The sequence below is a fragment of the Xyrauchen texanus genome, chromosome 30 (assembly GCF_025860055.1).
Source record: "Xyrauchen texanus isolate HMW12.3.18 chromosome 30, RBS_HiC_50CHRs, whole genome shotgun sequence".
Lineage (NCBI taxonomy): Eukaryota > Metazoa > Chordata > Actinopteri > Cypriniformes > Catostomidae > Xyrauchen > Xyrauchen texanus.
The window spans coordinates 4006853-4032316 of NC_068305.1; the positions used below are offsets into that span (position 1 = coordinate 4006853).

Sequence of the window (25464 nt, forward strand, 5' to 3'; positions counted from 1 at the left end):
AGGAGCGACACGGGGGGCGGCCGGAGTGGCCTTCGTTTTGAGAAACGAAAGCCGTGACCGCAACGTTGCTATGGTCATGTCCTCGCAGTAAGAACATGAACCATTCACAAACACTGCCTTGGTGAGATCGCTACCCAGGCACACGAGGCAGCGTCTATAACCGTCGGATCTGGCCACATCCAGGAACTACACAATGGCGGAAGGGCATCTTTATAAAGACGCATCCTGAGAAGGACGTTCAACGCCAGCTTGTGTATGTTGCTCTTTTACTTGACATTAGCCTTTTCTCAAGTTCAGAGGTACGCGAGGCTCTCAGAAGAGACCTCTTGTGTCACTACAATCGACACAACGTCGAGTGAGTGACAGAAGGGGAACCCAGCAATATGAATTTAATGAATGATCTTACCTGGTAAAGATAAAGCAGGCGTTTCCACAGAGGTGTACCCCACAACTCCTACTTTCTCTGAGTTGATGGCGAAGATCTTATATGGGAAATAGTATCCACTAATCTGAGGAGCGATTGTGTTATCGGCTTTAATATTTGCGCTGAGAACAGTGAAGTTCACGTCTTGAAGAAAAGGTTTCACGAGACCATCCACTCCATTGTCAAACTCATGATTTCCAAAGGCCTACATATTACACACATAAATAATATTAACTTTCTTTTGATCAAGCCATTCAAGATGCACTGTTGATGTATGTGACAGTTATGGTTTGTTTAAACAGCAAAGATGTGACGTGTGTGTCAGGTGTTACGGCAAATAAAAATTCTGCAGAGGATGCACCTGTGGATCAAGCCTACTCAGGAAACTTTTTCTTTACTCACTGCTGACAATATATTAAAAAAAACTGCATGTACTGTTTATGTAATAGGTATAAAAGAATATTTTACACACATTTTTACTCAAAATGTTCAATGTGTAGTGATCTGTATATGTGTTTCTCTGCCCCTTTAATTTTCTGACTGCAATTGTGTGCTCTCTTAGCTCCTCCTCTTCCATTTTGGGGTAAACTCACACAGTTAAAGACCGTTTTATTATTATAAAATCAGGTATATTGTTACTTTGTTTGTCTATTTTTATTATTATTGTTATTAAAACATTTTATTACTCTAATCTATCTATTCTCTCTGCCCTTTCGGATTTGTTTGCTGAATGGGAGAGAAAGCAACAAAGGGCGTACTCGCATACAAGTTTAAGACCATCGGGTTCCATCAGGAGAGAATAAATCACAAGGATGTCCATTATCTTCCTAATTCAATCAAACATACAATGCAGAATACACCAGGGTCCGTGTACTTTTGTGGCGATTATTTTTAACTTTTTAAAACAGCGGTTTCTTCTTTATTGGTTTTAACGCTGATGAATAGAATAAGCAGACACAAACTCATTTTCTGTTGACCATTTCATTTTCTATTTAAAATGGAATAAAGAGAAAGGGGGAAATGGCTCAATTTTAATTTCCTTTCATTGTTTAAAACATTTATTTATGGCTTGAATATTTGATATGCACATGTCAGCAGCACTGAAGCGCCCCTTTTATCTAATTGGTGAACCAGCCCCGTCTTCTGTACTGCCTTAATCCTATCAGCCAGAATTAGAGTTGGGATTGCTCTGCAAATTTGTCTCAATTTTCATTAAATATTGTCCCAAACCACCACTAACTGTAATCAATGCATGCCATATGTATTAGCATCTTGCTGCTTGCCACATCAAGGTCTTGTTGCGAGGTGCTGCCTCTAATGGATGATGCATGAGAGATCGCAAGCCATATCACTTGGCCATGACTGGGAGTTGGTTTATTATTTATATTAACATTGTATGACTTTGTAGTACCTGTGTATTCGATAAATGTAATGTAAATAAAGGGTTCTCTTGCTTTGGATAAAAGCGAATGCTAAATTAATGTTTAAGCATCATGAACATGGATTGGAGCGGACATAAAATTGTAAAAGCTAAGATTCGGACACAAGGCGTAACGACTGTAAGTCCGTCGAGATGGGTAAACGGTGGGTAAAATCAGGACTGTCCATTATGCTGCCAACGTAATTGCCTCAGCCTGGATGAACAACTCTAATTCTAGTTGATGGGATTACGGCAGTAGGCTACAGACGACAGGGCAAGTTGACCAATCAGATGAAAGGGGCGTTTCAGTGCCACTCACATGTGTGTTTCAAATATTCAAGGCGTAAAAAAATTTTTAAACAAGGAAGGATTTTTTTTTTCTTTTCTCCCGATCTCTTTATTCCTTTTTAAATAGAAAATGAAATGGTCAACAGGAAATTTGTTTGAATCTGCGTATTTTATTAATCTGTGTTAAAATGAATGAAGAAAAATAAACATTTTTGTTTTTCATTTTTGGGTTAAAAAAAGAAAAAGGAATGGACACAAATGTAAATGATGTTTAAATAGTTAGCAGTACAGGATATCACACCACAGGACATCAACATCAACAAAGCATTTCATACCAATACTGTATATTGCTTATTGCTGTCTGTTACAGCTGAAGAACTTGTGTAAAATGTTTTGGAGAATTCACCCATGCATGTCTTAACAGTCTTTGACAAGTGGGTAATACGGTTAGCATTGAGGACATCTTGTACTGCATTTGGGAAACACCTTTTCTGTTTATGTTCCACAAGTTTAAATCCCACAACACCTGAACAGGTGCAGTGTCCACTGTAATGAAGACACCGGGGCTCATGAGCACTTGTCCAGAACCTTCTGTCCACTTCTGCTCTACATTACATCAATAACAAAATGAGCAATGAGTCCCTTTGGCATCTATAATCATGGAAAAACTGTCAACACATTTGATACCTGAATGAAGCACATCCCCCCCTGAGACAAGAATCTTTCAGAAAGTCTAGCTCTCCTTTTCACAAAATCAGAAAGGAACAGTGCCAAATTAAAGGAACAGTTCACCAAAAATTAGAATTCTGTAATTATTTACATTCACTTTAAAAAATAGGTTAAATGTATTTGTACAGAGACAATACAGTATAGTTGAACATTCATTCCACATTTCTTAATAGAAGTGTTAAATTCCCCTAAAATAAAAATCACACCAAATTTGCATGTACATTTGAGTCTTATTTAATTTGACACTACATTTGCGACACAGGATATTGAGCTTCTGCTGTTCTCATAATAATAAAGAAACTCAACAAATAAATGAGTGTCAAAATAATCTAATTTTTCAATATAACTTTAACATAAACTGTAAAAATTATAATATCTTTAAGAAGACAATACATGTAATTTGACAGTAAAATACTGTTAAAATATATGTTTTTAGACCACCAGCATGCTTTGCATGAGACTCGATGGGAGAGTAAATGTTGAAATTAAGAGCTATTTTATGTGATCTTTGCAAGATGAAAAGGCGGGTATATATTTTTTCTCCCAATTTGGAATGCCCAATTCCCACTTCTTAGTATGGCCTCGTGGTGGCACGGTTACTCACCTCAATCTGGGTGGTGGAGGATAAGACTCAGTCGCCTCCACTTCTGAGACAGTCAATCCACGCATTTTATCACGTGGCTCATTGTGCATGACACAGCGGAGACTCAAAGAACGTGGAGGCTCATGCTACTCTCCGCAATCCACGCACAACTTACCACACGCCGCATTGAGATCGAGAACTGCTAATCACAACCATGAGGAGGTTACCACATGTGACTCTACCCTCCCTAGCAACCGGACCAGTTTGGTTGCTTAGGAGACCTGGATGGAGTCACTCCGCACGCGTGACTCCAGGGGTGCTAGTCAGCGTCAATACTCGCTGAGATACCCAGGCCCCACAAAGACGGGGATATTCTAAAGTATTTAATGTCCTGTTAAGATTTAGTTGAGTTTCTGTAGCGTTGGAGTTTTGGGGGTTACCACTGAGGTGAAGAGTTGAGCTTCTAAGCTCCAAAAATGTTAAGTTTATAATCTTTAAAATAATAAGTCTAATTGAGCTTAAAATGCATAGTGGAATAAACCTACTTTATCTCATAGGGTTAAAAAAAATTAAATGCATTTGCTGGTGAGGCACAGCAATTACAGTAAAAACATGTTGTTTTTTTTAATGGTCTAACAGTTATTTCTATTTACAATCAGGCACCTGCACACATAGACATCAAAAGGGGCTTGAGCACCTGCCCATTTTATTCTTGGAGAGAAAGTGCCCTTTTTTCTGGGTTGCTTTTTTTTTTTTTTTGTGAAAAATAATATATATTCCTGTTTGCGCAGAATGCGCACAGCTTCCCTGTCAAGCAAATATATTTATTGAATAGTGTATATAAATATCGGGTCAGGAGTTCTGAAACGCTCCCTCTCTCTCTCCGTCTCTGCGCAGCGGCGCACATCGGCACATCACACACACGAGGCAGCAGCAGCAGCGGCCCCTCCCAGCAGTGTTTTTCTTGGCTTGTGTTGAGGTGAGTGTCAATGAACAAAAGATTAAACTACCAGTGCCTCGAATTTACTGCTGATTAGCCAAAGACAAATATAGTTAACCTGTGTCTTGCTAGCATGCATGCCTCATGAGCTACTAGCTAATGTAATAAGTTAGCTACAGTTTAACTAAGGCAAATATATCATGGCCATACAGTGCTACTGTACTAAATGGGGACCCTACAGGTGAATACAGTGTGTGTGTCTAATAACATCATCACAATCGATAAACTGACATGCAAATTAGGCATCAACTAGTTAAAATGTACATATTTGCATCTAATTGACAGGGCAATGCAGGTAAATAGGATAAACAAAATAATTAAAGCATATCACCACAGAAATCTAAATTGGTGAATTTAGAAGAAATCTACAGATGCAAACAGATGGAGGATAGTAGGTTTAAAACAAACTCCATCTAAATGTGGATTTTGAAGGTTTTATTTGATGATGATGATACAGTCCTCCCTCAAATGTGAAACTAAGTCCATGTCACAATCAGTTATTGTGTATGTGTGTACATGCATAGCAATAATAATATTATATTTTTGTATAATATATTACGTACATATTATGTATTTGATTAAAACATTCAGGCAATTCAGTATTCTGATGCTTGGTTGTGTGAAGCTAAAAAGTTATTTTGCTTGTGAAACAAAAAGTATTTAAACAATTAATTTTAATCATGCCTGCAGGCAGCATAATACCAAAAAAAGAAAGGATACAGAAAAGGAAGGAGAAGGAGCGCCAGGAAACAGCCAAGAGTAGCAAAAAATCGTTAAATGCATGGTTAAAACCAGGTATCAGAAGCAAAACCCAAGAGAGAACAGATAACTCAGATGTTGAAAGTGTTACACCTGAGAGAGCAGTTGAAATCTCTAAAACAACAACTGAAAGACAAAAGGAGGTTATAGAGGCAACGACTGACACAGATTACAAAGATGATCAGGAAATCACTGTTCGTGGTGAAGAGGAAGAGACTATAGAGGGGGAAACGGTGGATAATGTTGAGTTTGAGGAAGCAATAGAAGATGATGAGGTTGAGGAAACTGTTGGTAGTGTAGAAGGGGCCATATCAAAAATTGCATCCTTAAAGTATCCAACAGATCCCGCACACAACAATGCTTTTGATCTCCAGTGTAATGCCAGTTATGTGAAAATGTGTGTTGATAGAGGACCATGCCAACCTGTTCTCAGATTTCCCAAAAATACTGAAGGCCAATCATTTCAGAAGACATGGTATGAAAATAGGCCATGGTTGGAGTATTCACCTGACAAGGATAGTATGTACTGCTTTAGCTGTCTGCTTTTTCTTAATGAACAAAAGTACACGAGTACGTGGAGAGTGGCTGGTGTTGACAACTGGAAAAGGGGACTTGAAAAAATGCAAGATCATGCAGACTCAGAGGCCCACTTAACAAGCATGGTGCGATGGAACACGTATAAAAATAGTGCTTTACAAGCAGCTTTTGAGGTATCAAATGCTCAAGACAAGGCAAAAAGAGAGAGAGAGAAACAAAGAAACAGAGAAATTTTGACCCGATTAATTGAGATAACTTTATATCTTGCACGGCAGGGGAAGGCTTTCAGGGGTGATGATGAGTCTGCCACAAGCTCAAACCAGGGCAACTTCCTTGAACTTGTTAAAGTGTTTAGCCAGTATGACAGTGTACTTAGACTACATTTGGATAATGTCAAAGACCAGAAAATGGGTAAGAAGAGGTGTCAAGTTTCACTCCTCTCAAACAGAACACAAAATGATCTCATCAAAGCCCTGGCCACATTCACAAAAAGAGAGATATGGAAAGAGATAGAGGAGGCCATTATATATTCAGTACTTATAGATGAAACCACTGATGTATCTCATTGCGAGCAGGTCTCTCTTGTTGTGCGATATGTGTATCAAATGGAAGTCAAGGAGCGCTTCGTCCAGGTCTGCAATGTGTCAAAAACAACAGGTGAGGAAATGGAGAAAACAGTTCTTGACTTGCTAAAGAACAACGGCCTACAGATCTAAAACATGCGTGGTCAAGGCTATGATGGCGCTGCCAATATGAGTGGTCAATATAGAGGACTGCAACACAATGACAAGGCTCTGTATGTGCACTGCCAAGCCCACTGCTTAAATCTGGTCTTAGTGGAAGCTGCAAAATCAAGCCTCCACTTCATTACCTTTTTCCACCTGGTACAGAAGCTCTATATATTTCTCACCAGCTCTACGAAAAAACACACTGCATTTGTGAAATGCCAAAAGGCCCTGCAACCTGGAGAGAGTGTAATCAAACTGCAGAAACTCTCTGACACATGTTGGGCATGCAGAGAAAAAGCCCTGAAGGCCCTCCTTAAAGTGATGAGCTCTGTGGTCAAGGTCCTCACTGACATTACAGAGCAGGAGCCTCCAGATACTGCTACTGGAGATGCCAGGATGTACCTTAAAGCCATAGACTTTGAGTTTTTGCTCTGCCTTGAGATCGCCACTCCTGTCTTTGAAGTCACTGCTCTTGCCTCTGATGCTCTACAGAACTGTGATATTGATCTGTCCACAGCATATACTGTTGTTGATGGAGTGAAGGACACCATGTCCAACCCCAGGACAGAAGAACAGTTTGGAAAACTGTTTAAGAGTGCCACGGAAAAGGCAGAAGCCGCTGGGATCAGCATTCCCAAAGAGCCCCTGGGACAGCAAAGCAAGAGGAGGGTGCCTGCAAAGTACAGCCAAAGTACTGGTGCAGCCACAGAGAGCCACTCCTTCCAGTCAGTAGAAGACTACTACAGAGTAAAGGTGTACTATTGATTCTTAGATGTTCTTTCTCAGGAACTACAAAGAAGATTTAGGGGAGAAGGTGAGACACAGTCCAGTAAAATACTGAACGCACTCCACAGTTTGACAAAGGCCAACAACTGGATAGGCAAAGATGCAGTGGGTCCTGGGCGGCTCTCTTGAGGCCATTCACACACTGTGTGAATTCTATGGAGGAGAGGAGCAGAAGTTGAAAACAGAGCTCAGGGATTTTCATGCATCTTTCCCAAACACATCCACCATGAAGGAGATGTTAAAAACACTGAGAGACAACAGTGGACAGGATATCTTTCCAACACTGGTGGAAATGATAAGAACTTATGCAACAATTCCAGTGTCAACAGCAACAATGGAGAGGTCATTTTCCAAGCTCAAACTGGTTAAAGACACACTCAGAAGCCTATGCACAGAAGAGAGGCTTTCTGATCTCCACCTCCTGGCTATTGAGAAAGACATTCCTGTAAACCACAGTGAAGTAATAAACATCTACAGGGACATGGCCCCCAGAAGGTTGCCGCTGTAAGGGAGGAAGGAGAGACAACCAGGGAATGGAAGTAACAGATTTTATTTTGAAGTAGAAGACCTTTTTTTGTAATAATTTTATTAAGTTATTATTTGTATTTTGTCAATCATTTTTGCAGTGATTGTTTTCAGTAAAATTAACAAAATAGCAGCAACAGCCCTCTTCAGTTTAGAGTGAATATTTGTGTTGATTTTTGTCAAAGTGTTATGTATTCTGATAACACCAAAATAATTAAAATGATGTAGTGCCTTGTGCAAAAATAAACAAATTATTAGTAAAACAAGCCCCTCTGCTTGATGCAGTTCTGCTTTATGCAGTTATTTAGGTTATTCTAAATATATACTTGAAACTAGTAGCATAGAAAACATGCACATTGTGGCATGGTTTCCTTTGCTGCTCTATACACCTAGTAAATACTAAGGAGACCATGGTTTCTGTGTGAACTGATTATTTTGTAGACATCTTTTGAAAATGATACAATTGCGTGAGTTTGAGGAAGATAAAATTAATTAACTTTTTAAACACATTTTTTAAAAAGGAAGTCAGAGTTGTGTTAATATATATACTTTTTTGTTTAAAAAAAGTAAAAAAATACGTAATTATGAGAAGTGCCCTTTTTTTTTCACTTGAGCCCCTGCCTCTCAAAATGTCTGTGCAGGTCCCTGTTTACAATCAAAACATGTTTTGTTTTTTTAAAGAACAGTCAAAACTTACAGGGGCCTAACATAATTTTATAGTTGAAACATGTTACAACAAATTACATTTTAAACATGTAATTTCACTTACAGAGTTAACAGACTATTTTTTCAATTTATGGTAAATGTTTGGCATCCTGTGCTGCCATGAATCTACAGTTTTTTTTTTTTTTTTTTTTTAACAATGTTGTCAATTGAAACATGTATGACTTTTCCATAAAATGAAAGTGAATCCTGACCATAGCTGTCAAACATGATTTTTGAAAACAGTGAATAATAAGTTACATTTTAGTCTATTCCCCCACAAAGCTATCACATGGCTTCAAAAATGTGTTGTATAGAGATTAATGTTATGCTGCTTGTTGGAGCATCACTGACCTTTGTATCACTATAAACATTCTTCAAAACTTTCCACTTTGTGTTCCATAAAAGTAGGCGAGTCATATTTGTAACAAAATGAGGGGGAGTAAATGATGACAGAATTCTCATTTTTTGTAAACAATTCCTTTAGTGTCTCAGGGGACTGTCTGTGCTGAGCACATGTGTGCTTTCCTCAATGATCAACCAATAATCTGTTCAATTTGTGCTGAACAACAACACTGTATTGGACTCATTTGAATACGATTACAACACACTCTTTCAAAAGCTGCTGCATTGGGCTGCAAATATATTGAGACACACTTCATTTCCTAAACATTATATAAATAAAAAGGTACAAACATAGATGTGCCTTTTGCAAAAATAAAACTCTTTACATCTCACACTCTCTACTTCAGAAATCTACTGTATTTTTCCACTTCTCAAAAATACTGTTGATTTGCTTTGAACTGATTTGCATCGAGCTGATGAGGCCATTCACACAAGTGAAGCTCTTGCATTCTGTCAGCGTTTTTTTGGTCTGATGGGTGGTGCACCATTCACTGTAGAGGAGTCCGATCATGTTGGTCTGTATGAGTCAGACGGACGACTGTTGATACGACGCAACGGCTTGACGCTGTCTACACTGGACACGTCGACCTGAACATCCTAAACTGTTGAAGTAGCGTCAGAGCATGCAGCGTAAAATGGAACTGGACTTTCGTTTATTGTCGGTACAAAGGACGCCTCCAGTGTAGACAGCATCATTGATTATAATGGAGTTCTATTGATTTTGACGCGATGCTCGCGTCCGGTGTAGATCGGGTGTTACACTTTATCGGCACCGTGAGAAAAAAAAAACATCTTGAGCGCGTTTGGACAAAATATAACGCAGGAGTTTTTTTTTCTTTTTTACTTGACACGCCATCTTAAAAACTCAACACTTATGGTAACATGTCCATCTGACTCATGTGCACACTTCTAATGTAAAAATAGCAAGACAGAACACCAGAATGTTTCCTCTTTAAATGGAGAGCAAGTCAAGTTAAAATAGCTCAACTTAAAAATGTTTTAGTTTTTGTTAGATAACATTAAAATGTGCATTATGCTGTAAATGAACTGGTTTAATTTATGTATATATCGACTGAATCAACCAGAAAACATTAATATAAATAGACATGTAAGTGTATTCTACTTTTAATTCTTTAATTTATATTCAAGTTAATGATTAGCCTAAACAGTGACGAAAGGTACAAAAAACAACAACTTGGCTAACATGTATTTACTTACCATCGCATCGTATCCGAGTTTATTCATGAAATACGCCGCTTCTGCACCCTTGTAGAAGTTAAACCAGACGGTGCCCTGAAATTGATCGCCCGCGTCCAGCAGCAGGACGTTTTTCTCATTTCTACGAACTTCTTGGATTTTTGTAAATCTCCGCGACACTCCGGCGAAACACGGGCTTTTAGTGCATTTGCCCGAGTCTTTGTTGGTCTCTTCCACCCTTGCGTGGACATCATTAGTGTGGAGTAAAGTGAGCTCAAACTCCGCGCTGCATACCTGGATCCACAGCAAGAAAAACGCGTTGAACCGCCACCGCATTTTCATCCTCTCATCAGTATTGAGAGCGCATCCGATGACTTCAGCGCGCCTTTAGTCTGGACTCAGGAGGCGGGGTCAGGCAACCGAGGGTGTTTCACACAATTAAGAAGAAAGGGTTGTTTGTTAACTTAATCATGATTAACTTTCTAAACTAAGATTAAAGACGTCACATCTTAAACGAATGGAAGTGGAACACATGGTAACACTTTACAGTTCGGTTCTGTATGTTACCATTAGTTAATGCTTTACAATATTTTTACAGCATTCATCTTGGTTCATGTGAATTTGTAGACTAGTATATGTTATTAAAAGTTCTACACTTTAACTTTATGAACTATGAATTAACATATAGTAAAAATGAACAATAATATAGCCTACTGAGCCTTTATAACATTAACCTAGAATTAGTCTTACATAATAACGTTCATGTTATTAACAATAATTTTGTAAGGGTAAATAAGTCCAATATAGCCTGGACACAGCACATTTATGGCAAATGTGTGAATGTCATTATTTTAGAAAACAAGTGTCATTTGAATGAAAAATAGCACAAGCACACTATTCAAGCAAAACACTTCACAGAAATATGTTTAAGTTCATGATAAAAACAATAGATATAGGGTTAGGAAATCAAAAGTGCAATGTAATTTTTTTTTAATTACATTTGATCCAGCTTATGTTGGTATTTGAGTCCTAGATACTATAAAATGTAAATTACTTTGCACACCTTAGACCAACAATATTCACCCAAAAGTTGTCTCAACTAGCCTAAAAGATTCGTCTGAACAAAAAAATTAATATTTGTAACGCTGGGAAGAAGTCAAGAGAGCTGGATCTAGGTGCAACTAAGGATTTTAATGAAAATAAACAAATACAAATAACTGGTAGACACAGGAACAAATAAAACATCCACAATGGGAAACAAGAACATAAACAGGAGCCAATACCTACGAAGGGCACTGGTTAAACACGGGAGGTCCATCACATGCAGGTACAACAACTGACAAAGAACAAGCAACCAACAGGGCATATACAAAAAAGACTAATGAGTAAATAAAACACAGGTGAGGACATTAGAAGACAGCTGGCAGTGATGAGGGCAGGGAATTATGGGAAGTGTCCATGGGGAACAGATGACAGAGGAAAAAAACAGTGCAGACAACAGTGAATCGTGACAATATTGAACAATGTTGCTGATTTGTCAGTTCTGAGCATGCACTGCAATATGAATACATAAAACGGTTACCGTTTTGCTATTTTTTGTTGCCACTGTTTAATTAATTGATGTGCGGAGATGTTCGGAACTCATCTTTTAACTTAATGAAGTTTGCTGTTTGCCACCATTATTATTCTCTATGAAGTTGAGTATTAATTTGAATTCCTGTCTTACTAAAGTCATAATAATTCCTGTAATTTAATTATGCTATTAATACATTTCGGTGCCTCGACAAGGTTACAAACAACTTCCATGTTTGTCCAGGTTTTGGTTTAGTGCTGCATTCACTGAAGGAATTATACAGATAAGCCAACAGCACAAGCACGCCCACAGCTGCCACACTAAAAATTAGCTTTGCCACCCCATCTCGGACCCATTCGTGTCCTGGAGACCTGACTCTGGCATGGCGGTGACATGGCCTGGAGCTGACACTGGCGTGGTGGTGTCAACGTTTATTTGTATCAGCTCACAATTTCTTTTGTAAGGAATTAGCTTTAATAAGTGAATTAAGATGAATTCAGTGATATTATTCTCATGGCTTATTGAAAATAATATCACATGTATTTAGGTACAGCTTAGAAGCGAAATCTTTCAGAAACAGGGATGAGATAATTTATCAAAATATACCAGAGTCACGTCATCTTTGAACTAGGGTTGTGCCGATGATATCAGGGATCGACGATAGTCAGAGATTCTGCCAATAGCTGATGCCTTTCAAGACATATTTGGCTCGTTTTTCCATTAATGTATTATTATTATTATTAGGCTATCATCAAATTATATTACAATGAATTTCCCCTGCCATATTTTCACATTGACATTACCGCATATAGCCGACACTTGAAACACCTACACATGCGTCTGAGGATTATAAAAATGAAACATTGAAAATGTTTTAAAAACAGACTACAAAACTACATAACACATCATATTTAAATTACAAGGTGATATACCTAATTCACAAATTATGTCAAGAGTGCTTGTTATAAAAGAGACACATCATTCTTATAGATTTTGCTTGAGCCATGGCGAAAACGTCATCGTCATTCGTCTGCATTTTGTTTTCTTTGCCTAGCAAATTAACATAAAATTGTAATGATACTACTAATAACAACACTGCAATAACAAGTTGCTGTTATTATTATACGATTAAAAATGATAAAACCATCCATACCTCTGCAGTGTGGTTCTCCAGGATGATGTCATTTCGAGACATTTTGCCTCCAGTTTCCAATCCTCCGAAATCTAATGGACTGTCACAGACATGTAGGGGGTCGTGTTTATGTTTGACAACATCTGTGGTCAAAGCGACAAAGTCAGCCGCATTCAAATCTTTAGTTCCCTCGTTTTATTGTACAGATCGGGGATAGCAGTGTTGGTGAAGTACTTGCGCTCCGGCAGCTTGTACTGTTTGTCAATATTTGAAGTAGATCTCTAAAACCAAACTGTATGATAGGAGACCATCTCCTTTGCGATATAATTGGAGACAGCTGCTGTGCACTGGGCCCACATTCACTGTTTCGTTTGTACTTAGCGCTTTTTGCAAAAGCTCCGATGATAGATGGCTGACTGCGATCTTTGCCGATCACAGCTTTTCTTGGTGCTAGCTTAGCAGCATCAGCATGGTGGTGAGCACGCTAATGTATATATATGGTTGAGACTCCTTCACCGGCACAGCTCTCATGCAAAGTTTGCAAATTGCCTGTGTGATATCCACGGGCTCGCCTATTGTGTCTGGTTTAAAACCGAAATATTGCCAAATAAGTGACGGGACATTTTCTTTAACTTTGTTCGCAAAATGATGGACAGCGAGAAATGAGCAAATAAGTAAATTATTGCCCCCATGAAAATATTGTGTTTTGACGATCTCACAGGCTGACGATAGGACGATCTGACAATGAAGAATATCGCACAACACTACTTTGAACACAGACAAACTTTATTACTATTCTAACATAAATCTAATCTAACACATATATACATGAGACAGGTTGGTGAAAAGTGACAGATGATGATTTTATCTTTGAAGTGAGGCCTTCTCACTCCTTTTTGGGATGTTGAGTCCCAAGATCCCTTGGACCTCATATAGCATGGAGTCAGAGCGAAGTCTGAGCAGTCAGCGGAGTAGAAGATGAAGCAGAAGAGAAGAGACCGGAGCAGAGCGTGACGAGACCAACGAAGAAAGCAAGAGAGAGAAGAGCATGTTCTTTCTGTTTGGAACTATTTGAACTGAAATTGGCTTCATCCCCCAAAGGTGTCCTGCGCCAATCAGAAGTGACTTTTCAGAGTCACATGGTCAACTGGGCTGTCTTTTCCGACAGTTGAGTTATGGCCCTTTGTTTCAGACTCTTAAAATGTTCCCACTCAAAAATAGTGCAATTTAATCATGAGCTTTTATATCTTGAGAATGGTACAAGAGACATGATATTCGTGTTCATCAGCTTTCTCGTCAGACCCCAGCGAACGCGTACATATAAACATGACATTTTTTTTCATGGCTGTTATACATGTAGGTAACAAAACATGAAAATCCCTGGTTACAAAATCATATTGGTTTTGCACATCATTGTATTTTATCAAGTTAAGCCTTATAGTTACCATTCTTAGTAGAATTAGATGAATCATACAAAATTAAAGATTATATTTATCAATTATAGGTGATTGCACATTGCTACACACAATTTAAAGAGATCCGTCTGTAATCATTAATTTGTCAGGTACAAACAATACCACAGTTCAAAGTGATTTTCAGCATTATCTAGCAAGGCTAGATTAAGATGAAATGTCTTAAGAGTTGTGCAAATCTGATGGTCCTTGTAACCTTAAATAGAACAGCCTGGTGTGGGGGTTCTGTCTGAAGGCTGGTAATTTATGACGTGGAAACATTCCAAACTGAAAGGTTGGATTTTTCTCATTTCAAATCATGTTGGTGGAATTCTTCTGCATATATAATCTTACACCATGACGTGGAACTCTGGCGTAGCTGTGACATAGCCATGACGTGAAACTCTGGCGTGGCTGTGACATGGCCATGACGTGGAACTCTGGCGTGGCTGTGACATGGCCATAACGTGAAACTCTGGCTTGGTGGCCATGTTGATGGAACTCTTTCTTGGCGGCCATGTTCGTAGAACTCTTGTATTTTATTGTACTCTTGTATCCTTGGATAACAGGGAAATTACCTCCATGGTCCTCCGGGCAGCTGAAGTTGGCGGTGCAGGGTCTGGGACTGACGAGCCTTGCAACGCTGGCTCTGAGATGGACGAGGCTGGCAACGCCGGCTCTGGGACGGACGGAGCTTCCAGTTTATTGGCCGTGGCAGGCGTGGGCATTGGCTTGTTGGCCGTGGCAGGCGTGGGCGCAGGCTCATTATCCGACTCCCCTACAGTGAATGGTGCACCACCCATCAGTAGGGCAAGGTCGATGTACTGAGCAAGGCCATTGGTACACCGGCCGTCAGGTATTAATGAGGAAATCGGCTCATTCAGCCCAAAAAAGATGAAGTGCAGTTTTTTTTTTAACAAATGTTAAATTCAAAAACCCTAACTATAAATGTGAATTTAACAAAAACATGATCTTTAATAAACTTGACTTGAACAAACTTAAACATGACTTGACTATGAACTTGGCATAAACTAGATTTTGCTTGACTATAAACATGACATGACTTGACTTGACCTACATTTCATTAACAATACCTACAGTACACTAGACTTCTTTTTTATTGGCGGCTCGCATTCTAAAATAGAGCATTACCGCTATCTACTGTTGGTTACGGATCAGAGACTCTTCCCCTTCTCTCCCCAGACATTACAGGACCCGTGCTTCTGAACACGCAGTGCGATGTTTTACTATTATACACATTGTTGAGTTAAGTCCTGTATGTCCCAGTCTGAGTCTAGATAGAATAGAATCTTCTTTTCTCCTCCCACCTGAATTCCTTCCTCTTCCTACTAATGGTTGTATTAAATGTAGATGTCTACCCTTTTGTTCATTATCCAAATAAATTGCAATATTTGATTTAACTTCCTTTTTTATTATTGATTTGATTTCTGATTTACTATACATAATATGCATGACTATATTTTTCTTTGACATTACTTGTTATGCTAATTTATCTGCGTCCTCATTCCCTGACACTCCAATATGCGCATGAACCCATAAAAACTGTCTTATTTGTCTGCTGCATTGTATATAATATCTGAAGAATCTCCATCAATATATCTTGTCTAGTTTCAGACTGTTGAGCATCTAGACATAACATGGCAGAGCTTGAATCTAAACATGAAGTTTCGTTTAATCCCATATCTTTTATTTTGTTAATTGCTTGCAAAATTGCTAGTAATTCTCCTGTAAACACTGAAATTTTATCTGATACCCTTTTTTCTTCTGCCACTTTCAATCTTGGGATGATGTATGCTACCCCCACCTGATCTTTTTCTGGATCTTTAGATGCATCTGTAAAAACCTCTATATAACTTTCATACTCGGTCCATATATACTCCTTGTTAATTTAGCCTCTAATGCATTTGGACCCTTATCTTGTCTTGCTTCCGATAGGAATAAATCAACATTTGGCTGTGGTAAGATCCATAGATTTATTGATGGTAATATTAACACTGGGGTAAGGCTGGGCGATAAAACGATATCGATATATATATATCACGATAAAGAAAATCCACAATAAGCTTTTGAGTATTTACTGCGTGTCGCTAAAACTCAAGCAGTTCGGCTTTCTCAGGCTGCGTTTCCACTGGGGCAGACGAAATCCGCTCAAAGACGCTCATAGCGCTAGGAGAGAGCTTGCTCCGCACTGCTGCCAATCCTACGATCCACCTTGCGAGCATGACACTCGGCTTTCATAGGAATGAATTGAAAACACTCTCTTGGCTCACAATGCACCAGTGGTAACGTAGGGTCAGACTGGATGAACTTGCTAATGCTAGTTGCCTTGCTAACAATTAGGTTACGTCTGACACTGAATTGATTTAATCCACACCACAAGACTTTCTCATGGTCTCTAGTGAAGAGCGCAATCTTTCTGTGTTGTAATCTTGAATATTGTTCTGTAGCAACAAACATGCATAATTTCGGACCTGTCCAGCTCTGCACACGTTGCCTCTTTTTCCCTGCATGTGTGTAGACAGGAAGCGCCGCATGAGTTAACGTGGTTTCAAAGCACCGTTTAGACCAAAACATTTTTCCCGTCTAAATGTATCTTTATTAATCAGCATGTTACGATCTTTAATAATAAACAACTCGATTTCTGTTCTAATTTTGTGAAAATTAATTAGATGTCTGGAATGTATAAGGAAAAACTAAAATTACTAGTTGGTAGACTAGTCTCTCACTTTAATGAAAATATACAAATGTTTTAAAAAAAAATAAAATAAATGTTCTCTCGGGACACCCCTGAACCCACATTCAGCATCATTCCACAGTCACAAGGGCTTCTATGCCCCCATACTTGGGTATCTGAATATTAAGAAATATTCAAAATATTTCATTTTAATGTAAAAATATTCCAACATGATCTTTTAACATTAATTTTCAATTGATAAATGGTAAAATACGGTAAAATTGGTAAAAGATCCTGCAGACCCCACTGCTTTGGCCATCTCTGGACACCCTGTGCAGTTTTGTAGAGACTATTTTGACTGTTTCGAATATATTTTTTCTTCTTTTTCTTCTAAAAAAAAGAGTGCAATGTGTAAATGTATATCATGATAAATATCGATATTGAACAATATGAAAAAGATTATTGTGATAACAATTTTGGCCATATCGCCCAGCCCTACACTGGGTACATTATACTTGTTTAATTTCATATCCTTTAATAATTTTCCCTTTCCCATGTTCCCAACATGCCTCTAGTTCCTTTTTTGTAGAGTGATTATCCTTCTGACCTTTTAAGTTTGCCCAGTATGTCAATAGGTTAGGGTTAGGGTTGCTTCCTTCTTAAGTGGATTGGCATCTCTAACATCTCCACCTGTAATGCTGGTACTGGAGAAGGATAAGCTCCACAACAAATTCTTAATGCTCTTGACTGAATTCTCTCTAATTTTGATTTAGATGCTGATCCATAGTCTAGTATTACTCTCATCATTGCAGAATAAATGGCTGTCAGTGCCATTTTATCAGCCCCCCACTCACGACCTGAAACACACCTCATTACATTTAAAACCTTCTTACATTTATCTTCCATCTTACTTATATGATTACTCCTTGTAATTTTCATGTCAAACCACATTCCAAGAAATCTTATCACTTAAACTTGTTCTAAGTCCTTATTATATAATATTAGATTTATATCTCTACATAACTTTTTATTTGTAAATAAAATATATTTCGTTTTCTCCACAGAAAATGTAAATCCCCATTTATATGTCCATTTCCCAACATTATTTAAAGCTGATTGCATTTTATCCACAATATAATCCACATTTCTTCCTCATATCCAAATAGCTCCATCATCTGCAAACAACGATTTTCCTATATTAATATCTATTGTTGCAAATACGTCATTAATCATAATAGTAAATAATAATGGACTTATGACACTACCCTGTGGGGTCCCATTCTCAATCAGACCTTTATCTGAAATATATTCCCCAATCTTCACTTTTAAATTTCTTCCTATTAAAAAATCTTTAATCCAATTTTATAATCTACCACCTGTTACAATCTGATCTAATTTTATCAGCAAACCTTCCTTCCATAACATATCATAAGCCTTATCAATATCAAAGAAAACTGCTACTACTGTTTCTTTATTTATCAAGGCTCTCCTTATATCCGATTCCTAATTCACTATTGAATCCATTGTTCCACTTCCGCATCTAAATCAACTTTGATACGGAGAAAATAACATAATTTTCTCCAAATTATACATTAGCCGATTAGTAATCATTTTCCCATTAATTTGCATAAATGTGTGGTTAAAGCTATTGGTCTGGTTTCCGGTTATGGCGCCTAAAGAGTAAATGTGTGCGCGGCTCGCTCCCAAATACTTTTCATTTACCTCCAATAAACCTCAGCATTTTTTGTTTACATTTGACAGCATTTGTTCGTTAATTGTTTCGCAACCTTAATTGCTTTTGAAATGTCAAAAGGAATGGGCAAACAGGGTGATAAAGACCGAGATGGCGCTTCTACGCCTGGTGCTAACATTATGCTAGCCGAGATCAGTGCATTTACACGCCGATCTTAGAGCCTCTATCACCGTGGACTTCAAAGCATCTTTTGAAAGCTTGTCAACCAAGTTAGATAACATTCCACGGTGGCAGATCATGATCTTCGCGTCGGTAATCTCGAGTCCGGTACTACGGGGATAAGTCAACAACTTGAACATCTCGAGGCTACATGTTTGAGGCTCCAGAAGGAAAATGAGTGGCTGAAGGCTAAAGTCTCGGACCTTGAGAGCCGCAGCCGGCACCAGTATATTCTAATTTTGCGCTTACCTGAGTCAATCGAGGGACCACATCCGACGACCTTTTTTTTCTCAGCTTCTGGTTGATGTCCTCGGATCTCAGGAGTTAACATCGCTGCATGAGCTGGACAGTGTCCACCGCAGCCTTGCACCCAAACCTGCGTCAGGGCAGAGACCGTGACCTGTCATCCTGCGATTTCACTGCTTTCAAGTAAAGGACTTTGTCATTTGCGAATCTTGCAAAAAGAGCGAGTTGCTCTATGAAGGCCACAGGATTTGTATCTTTGAGGATTCCTGCCCTGAGGTTTTGAAACTTTGCGTCGGGTACAAAGATGTGATGTCAGTGCTTTATAAACACAGACACAAACCTGTGCTTCAATACCCTACTAGACTGCGAATCACACTTTTAAACAGTGAGAAGAAATGGTTGGCTTCTGTTTCAGAATCCAATGACTTTATCTGGAGTCTGAACCTATAGTTGGATCATTTGGATACTATTTCACTCTGAGCAGACATGTTTATTTTTGGCGTCCTTTTATAGTCTGTTAATCTTGTGCATCAATTTCTGCTGCCCCTTTGTATTTCATGTTATGTATTTATTGTTCTAAATGGTTTGTACTTAGATTTTACATTTGTTTCTTCTTGAAGTCGAAGTCTGTCATTAATTTTTTGATATAAATATGTTTTTGAGGTTAGGTGTCTTTAATGGGAGGGCCAGGAGTTAGGAAACTTGCCAGTTGTCATGGTAAAGTGGTTCCAGTTGCTGTTCTTGTTGTCAGCACTTGGATTGTGGTGTAAGGGTGTTTTATGTTTTTGTTGTTGTGGTTTTTTTTTGTGGATTCGCATGCAATTCCTTTTTTTAATTGTACTTTGTATTCTTACATGCTGCGGACAAGGTGTGTTGTCGGTTGGGTTTTGTGTGTGGGGGGGGGGGGCGGAAATTTGATCATGGTCACAGAATTTCTTGCTTTTGTTTTATGATGAGTGACAGGACTGCTCCCCATGGTACACTGAAATTCACCAGTTGGAACGTTAAAGGGCTGAATTTTCTAATGAAGTGAAATAAAGTTCTTAATTATTTGAAACATTTGAATACTATCATCACCTTCATTCAAGAAACTCACCTCAGGCCTGCAGACCATCTAAAAATTAGAAAGACAGATTAGAGTCTAACAGTTCAGGTATCCTTCCTCAACCTCTGTGCCAGGCTACTATTTCCCTTATTATCAAGAAAGATAAAGATACTTCTCAATGCAGTAATTATCGCCCCATCTCCTTACTTTGTACAGATGTGAAATTATTGGCTAAGATACTGGCGAGATGTTTGGAGTTGGTTCTTCCAATTATAATTTCAACAGAACAGACAGGGTTTATAAAAAATAGACACTCTTGTCACAATATTAGATGCCTCTTGAATATCCTCTATGCTTTCTCTTTGAATGAAGTCCCAGAATTAGCTATTTCCATGGATGCTGAGAAGGCTTTTGATAGAGTCGAGTGGGGGTATTTGATCTTCACACTGAGGAGATTTGGTTTTCCCGACCAGCTTATAGCTTGGATTAGGTTTCTATACACGTCCCCAATGGCCTGTGTACGAAGAAATAATAACTATTCTAAGTATTTCTCTCTTGGTTGTGGGACTAGACAGGGCTGCCCACTCTCCCCACTGTTATTTGCATTAGCCATTGAGCGGTTGCTCTCAGATCCAGTGCGATGGCTGGCATACAAAGGGGAGGGCGGGAGCATAAACTGTCTTTATACGCGGATGATCTTTTGTTATATGTGTTGGACCCTAGCACCTCCATCTCCTTGGTGCTGGACCTCTTGGCAGAGTTTGGTCTAATTTCAGGCTACAAGTTAAATTTGAGTAAAAGTGAATTAATGCCCATCAATAAGGCAGCCTTGAAATTCCCATTAGCATGCTTTACAGAGACTTAGGTATTTAGGCATAAATGTGACAAAGTTTTTCAGACTTATTTGACCACAACTTTATACCGTTGCTCGGTCGTCTTGCACATTTTAGTCGTTGGTCTCTCCTTCCTCTGTCCCTGGTTGGTAGGGTTAACTTTATTAAGATGAGCATGCTCCCCAAATATGTTAAGGTTCTTTGTTACATTTGACAGCTCTATTTAGACTTTTCTTTGGAATAAAAGGACTCATCCGAAAATACACTTTGCAGAAGACAAAAAAATTGGGTGGTCTGGATCTTCCTAATTTTCTTTCTGGTTGCACATTGAGAACATTTAGTGTAAGTCCTCCTCCCTGGCTTCCCTTCTAGGTCTCCCACATACATGGTCTCTGATTAAATATTCAAATAACATAATTGTAAAAAAAAAAATCTTAAAATCTAGACCCAATTTTGCGGCATTTTGGTCTTCATATCACCCCTTTTTTTATCCCCATTACACTCTAACCCTCTATTCTCTCCTTTGTCAAGTTATCTGAACAATTTATTTTTAAAAACTCTTTCAGGAACATTTCTGCTTTTTCTTTGTCACTTATTGCATTTTCTCTTCCATACTTAAAACTGGATATTCATATTCTCTCCTAATTCCGCTCATCTTTTTAATCATGCTCCACACTTCCTCAACTGGAGTACTTTTACCAATTTCATCACAAAATGATCTCCAATACTTCCTGAATTCACATCCATTCATGTGGAGTTTCCATCATTTAAGCAAACCAAATTTTTCCTTTCCATCAGCTCTTCAATAACCTGAACATTTGTGTCTGTCATTGTTCCTCCCCATAAAGTATTATGGGCATTAACATCCCCAAACCATATCACCCTTTCACCACTTTTATTTCTTCCATACTCTCCTGTATTAACCTATTACATGGATTATAAAAGTTTATTATGACATAATTCTTCTTTTCAATCCATATTTCTACTCCTATATATTCCATTGTAACCCCTTTCTACAAAAATCTATAAGACATTCCCTCTTTTAAAAACGTGACACACCCTCCACCTTTACCTTCCTCCCTATCTCTTCTCAAACATATATATCCTTTTAAAACTAAATCTAATCTAGAATTCAGCCATGACATTTGAATGAATATTACATCTGGCTTTTCTTTAATTTGGTTTATGTAACCTTTAAATTCTTGACCATTGGCGCAAAGGCTTCTGGCATTCCATTGTAAGATAATGAACATAAACAATACTAACCAACCCAAGTCTCCTGACTTGACTGAGATTCTGAATTAAGACTTTCCCTTATATCTTCCATTTCAATACTTTTATCTCTAGAAATCTCTCTGCCGCATTAACAATTATTTGGATCTTTTCTGTTCTTCTTTCCGTTTGTGCAGTACAGTTAATCACTTCTACCATGAAGAGCACAAAGTTTTTCTTGTTTACTATCATTGTGTCTTCTGATAATCTACCCTCACCAATTAGCTACTCTACCTGTTCCTTCAGTCCCTTTACCATACTCCATTCTTACTTTTCCACTCTGCTTATTCCTAGTATTTACTACTTTCACTGCTTCAGCATACGTTAGGTTATTTTAAATTTTTTCCTGTTGTACTTCCATTGCCTTTTTCCTCACCTCACAACCCCCGTATACCACATTATGACTACATCTGCAATTGCAACATTTCAATCCTACTAGACTGGCAAAAACAAGGGCTTAAATACAAGGCCATGTGTAACAGATAAACAATACAAACAATCACAAGACTAAACTATAAACAAGATAACAAGACTAAATTAACTATAACCAATGAAAAGACAAGACTAATAACAAAATAATCAAACAATGAACCAATGAAAACAAGACACATGAACGGGAAACACATGACAAGATCACATGAGGGAACAGGAAATCACATAACATGACAGGAACAGGAACTTGAAAATAAAAGACATGAAAAAACCAACAACCAACCTTAACCAACAGAATAAACACAACACTCATATATCAACTATACCAAATGTATTATTCGCTTTAGTTCTGCCTCAGTAGATTTTTAGAAATATCTTTGGTTTAAGTTTGTCCTGTTTCAATATATAAATGTGATTTTTAAAGCAAAATCAATAAAGGAAGAATTCACTGATCCCTCTGGAAGAAGAAGGAAGAAGAGGAGGAGGAAGAGAGAGAGTGAATAGTTAATTGCACACTCCCACTCTAATCTCCTTTGTTAGCCATATTTTAATTATTGATTTTGGCCTATTTAAGTTTTAAACTGCAGGGTCACATTACTCACATACTGTATGTGTTCTTAGCAAATCTGTTTAAACAGAACATGTCTTAACAATTATGCTTATCAAAGAAGGCCAATAAAACGTTATACTGTATTATGTGCCATGTAAATTTAGATCTATCTTTAGACCTAATTTAGACCTATCACTTCACATGCACAGACTGCGGAGACTGTCTATCGATTTCAATGCGATTTGTTTTTCAACACTTTTTTATCCTCTGAAACAATGGCTTTTCAATAACCAAAATATATTAATATAATTTATTAAATGTCGCTTTGTATCTGATAAACTGTGAAAGATGTGAGAACAATATGTGTAGTTGCACTTAACCCTCTGTGGTCTAAGGGTATTTTGGGCCCTGGAGAAGTTTTGACATGCCTTGACATTTGTGCTTTTTTCCTTATAAAGGTCATATAACAGATACTAAACATTTGTCTACAAGACTTTTGAGAACTGGATCTTGTAGCCTAGAGTTTTTGCTACAAAATGATGTGAAAACCATCCTGATCACTCATTCATACAAAACAATATAATAATTTAACTTTTGTAAGACACTTTTAGTGTTGATAGGTAATATGCGAGGAGGCGTGAATGATCATGAATATTCATTGTAATTCACACATGAGAGACAAAGACCCTCCCCTGGGCCTATCAATGAGGGATAGAGAATGAATGTGAGGAGACTTAATGATCCAAATCAAGTTTTAAGTTAAAATAAGTAATCTGACTATATATTTTCTTTACATAAAGACTTTACTTAATTTTAGACCTACACTACCGTTAAAAGAAGTCTCTTCTGCTCACTAAGACTGGATTTATTTCATTCAAAATACAGAAACAACATTGATATTCTGAACTCTTTATACAATTTAAAAGAACAGTTTTCTATTTGAATATATTGTAAAATGCAATTTGTGATCAAAGCTGAATTGTCAGCATCATTACTGCAGTCTTCAGTGTCACATGATCCACAAGGGCATATTTAAAGTGCATTTTACTCATTTACACCAGAACAGATATTTGCAAGCACAAGCTTTGCTGATGATAATGAGGCAGCATAAATGCTATTTAAAATATAATCTAAACATTTATATAATTTTATATCATTTTACATATCATATTTATATCATACAGCATACAATTTAAATACCTGCTAATTGATCCCACAGTTTTCTGTAAGTGTGGTATATGGGACATTAAAACAATCATTAAAATATAATCATAAGTACATTTACTCAAAAAAGTACACATTGTCTCAAAATAATGCAGAGCCAGCAGCTTCATCAATGCAAGAAATGGATGTGGATGATTAAGTTAAATCCTACCATTTGTTTTTTTTTCATCACCCACACCAAGCAGGACTGCACGAACGTCTGTCTGGTTCTTTCTTCTGAATAAATTAAATTCCACAACTGCTGCAGTGTCCAGATCTTAATAATATGATTTGCCAAAAATTTGCCAAAAAAATAACAAATGGTAGGATTTAACTTAATCATCCACATCCATTTCTTGCATTGATGAAGCTGCTGGCTCTGCATTATTTTGTTGTGATAATGACGCATTGTTATAATGACACGCTGTTTCTGATGATTTTGGCTTTATTCTAGAAATATTCCGACATTAATCTCATAATGCAATGACTTTATTCTCAAAATTTTTACTTTATTCTCAAAATATTACTACTTTAAACTTGTAATTTCTACATCATTCTCGTAATATTATGACTTTATTCTCAAAATCGTAGAATAATTTTTTTTACCTATGGCACTAAAATGCTGTCGTAGTTTCCTGCATGTTCTTTGAGACAATGTGTTAAGTAAATGTACTTATGATTATATTTTAATGATTGTTTTAATGTCCCATAAATCACACTTACAGAAAACTATGGGATCAATTAGTTTAAAAACTTTTAATCGATTCAATGCCCTAGATTACACTTGCTTTGAAATGTATCTAATGCAATGGCATTAAGAAATTTTAAGTTTGATTGAAGCATCCAAAAACGTTGGACTGTGTCTGACACTCCAATCTGCAACACAGACAAGAGGAGTGATTCAAACACAGACAAGTGGAGTGATACAAACAGTGGTGCACCAGTACTGATATACTTGAGTGTACGGTTTATGTAATCACTGCTTTCACTCCATATTTAGGGTTTCTGGCACAGAACTAATTAAAGCACAACAGCTG

At 37.7% G+C, this 25464-nt stretch overlaps 1 protein-coding gene across 1 annotated transcript in view; it reads right to left on the reverse strand.

Annotated features, from left to right (window-relative positions):
- The window catches only part of nt5e (5'-nucleotidase, ecto (CD73)), a 38979-nt gene extending 28514 nt beyond the window's left edge, over positions 1-10465 (reverse strand). Inside the window, exons 1-2 of the mRNA XM_052098290.1 lie at positions 10105-10465; positions 407-629 (exon numbers count right to left, since the gene is read on the reverse strand). Of these exons, the coding sequence (XP_051954250.1) occupies positions 407-629; positions 10105-10425 (544 nt within the window). The 5' untranslated portion in view covers positions 10426-10465. The remainder of the gene's footprint in view (positions 1-406; positions 630-10104) is intronic.
- Between the last annotated feature and the right edge of the window lie 14999 nt (positions 10466-25464).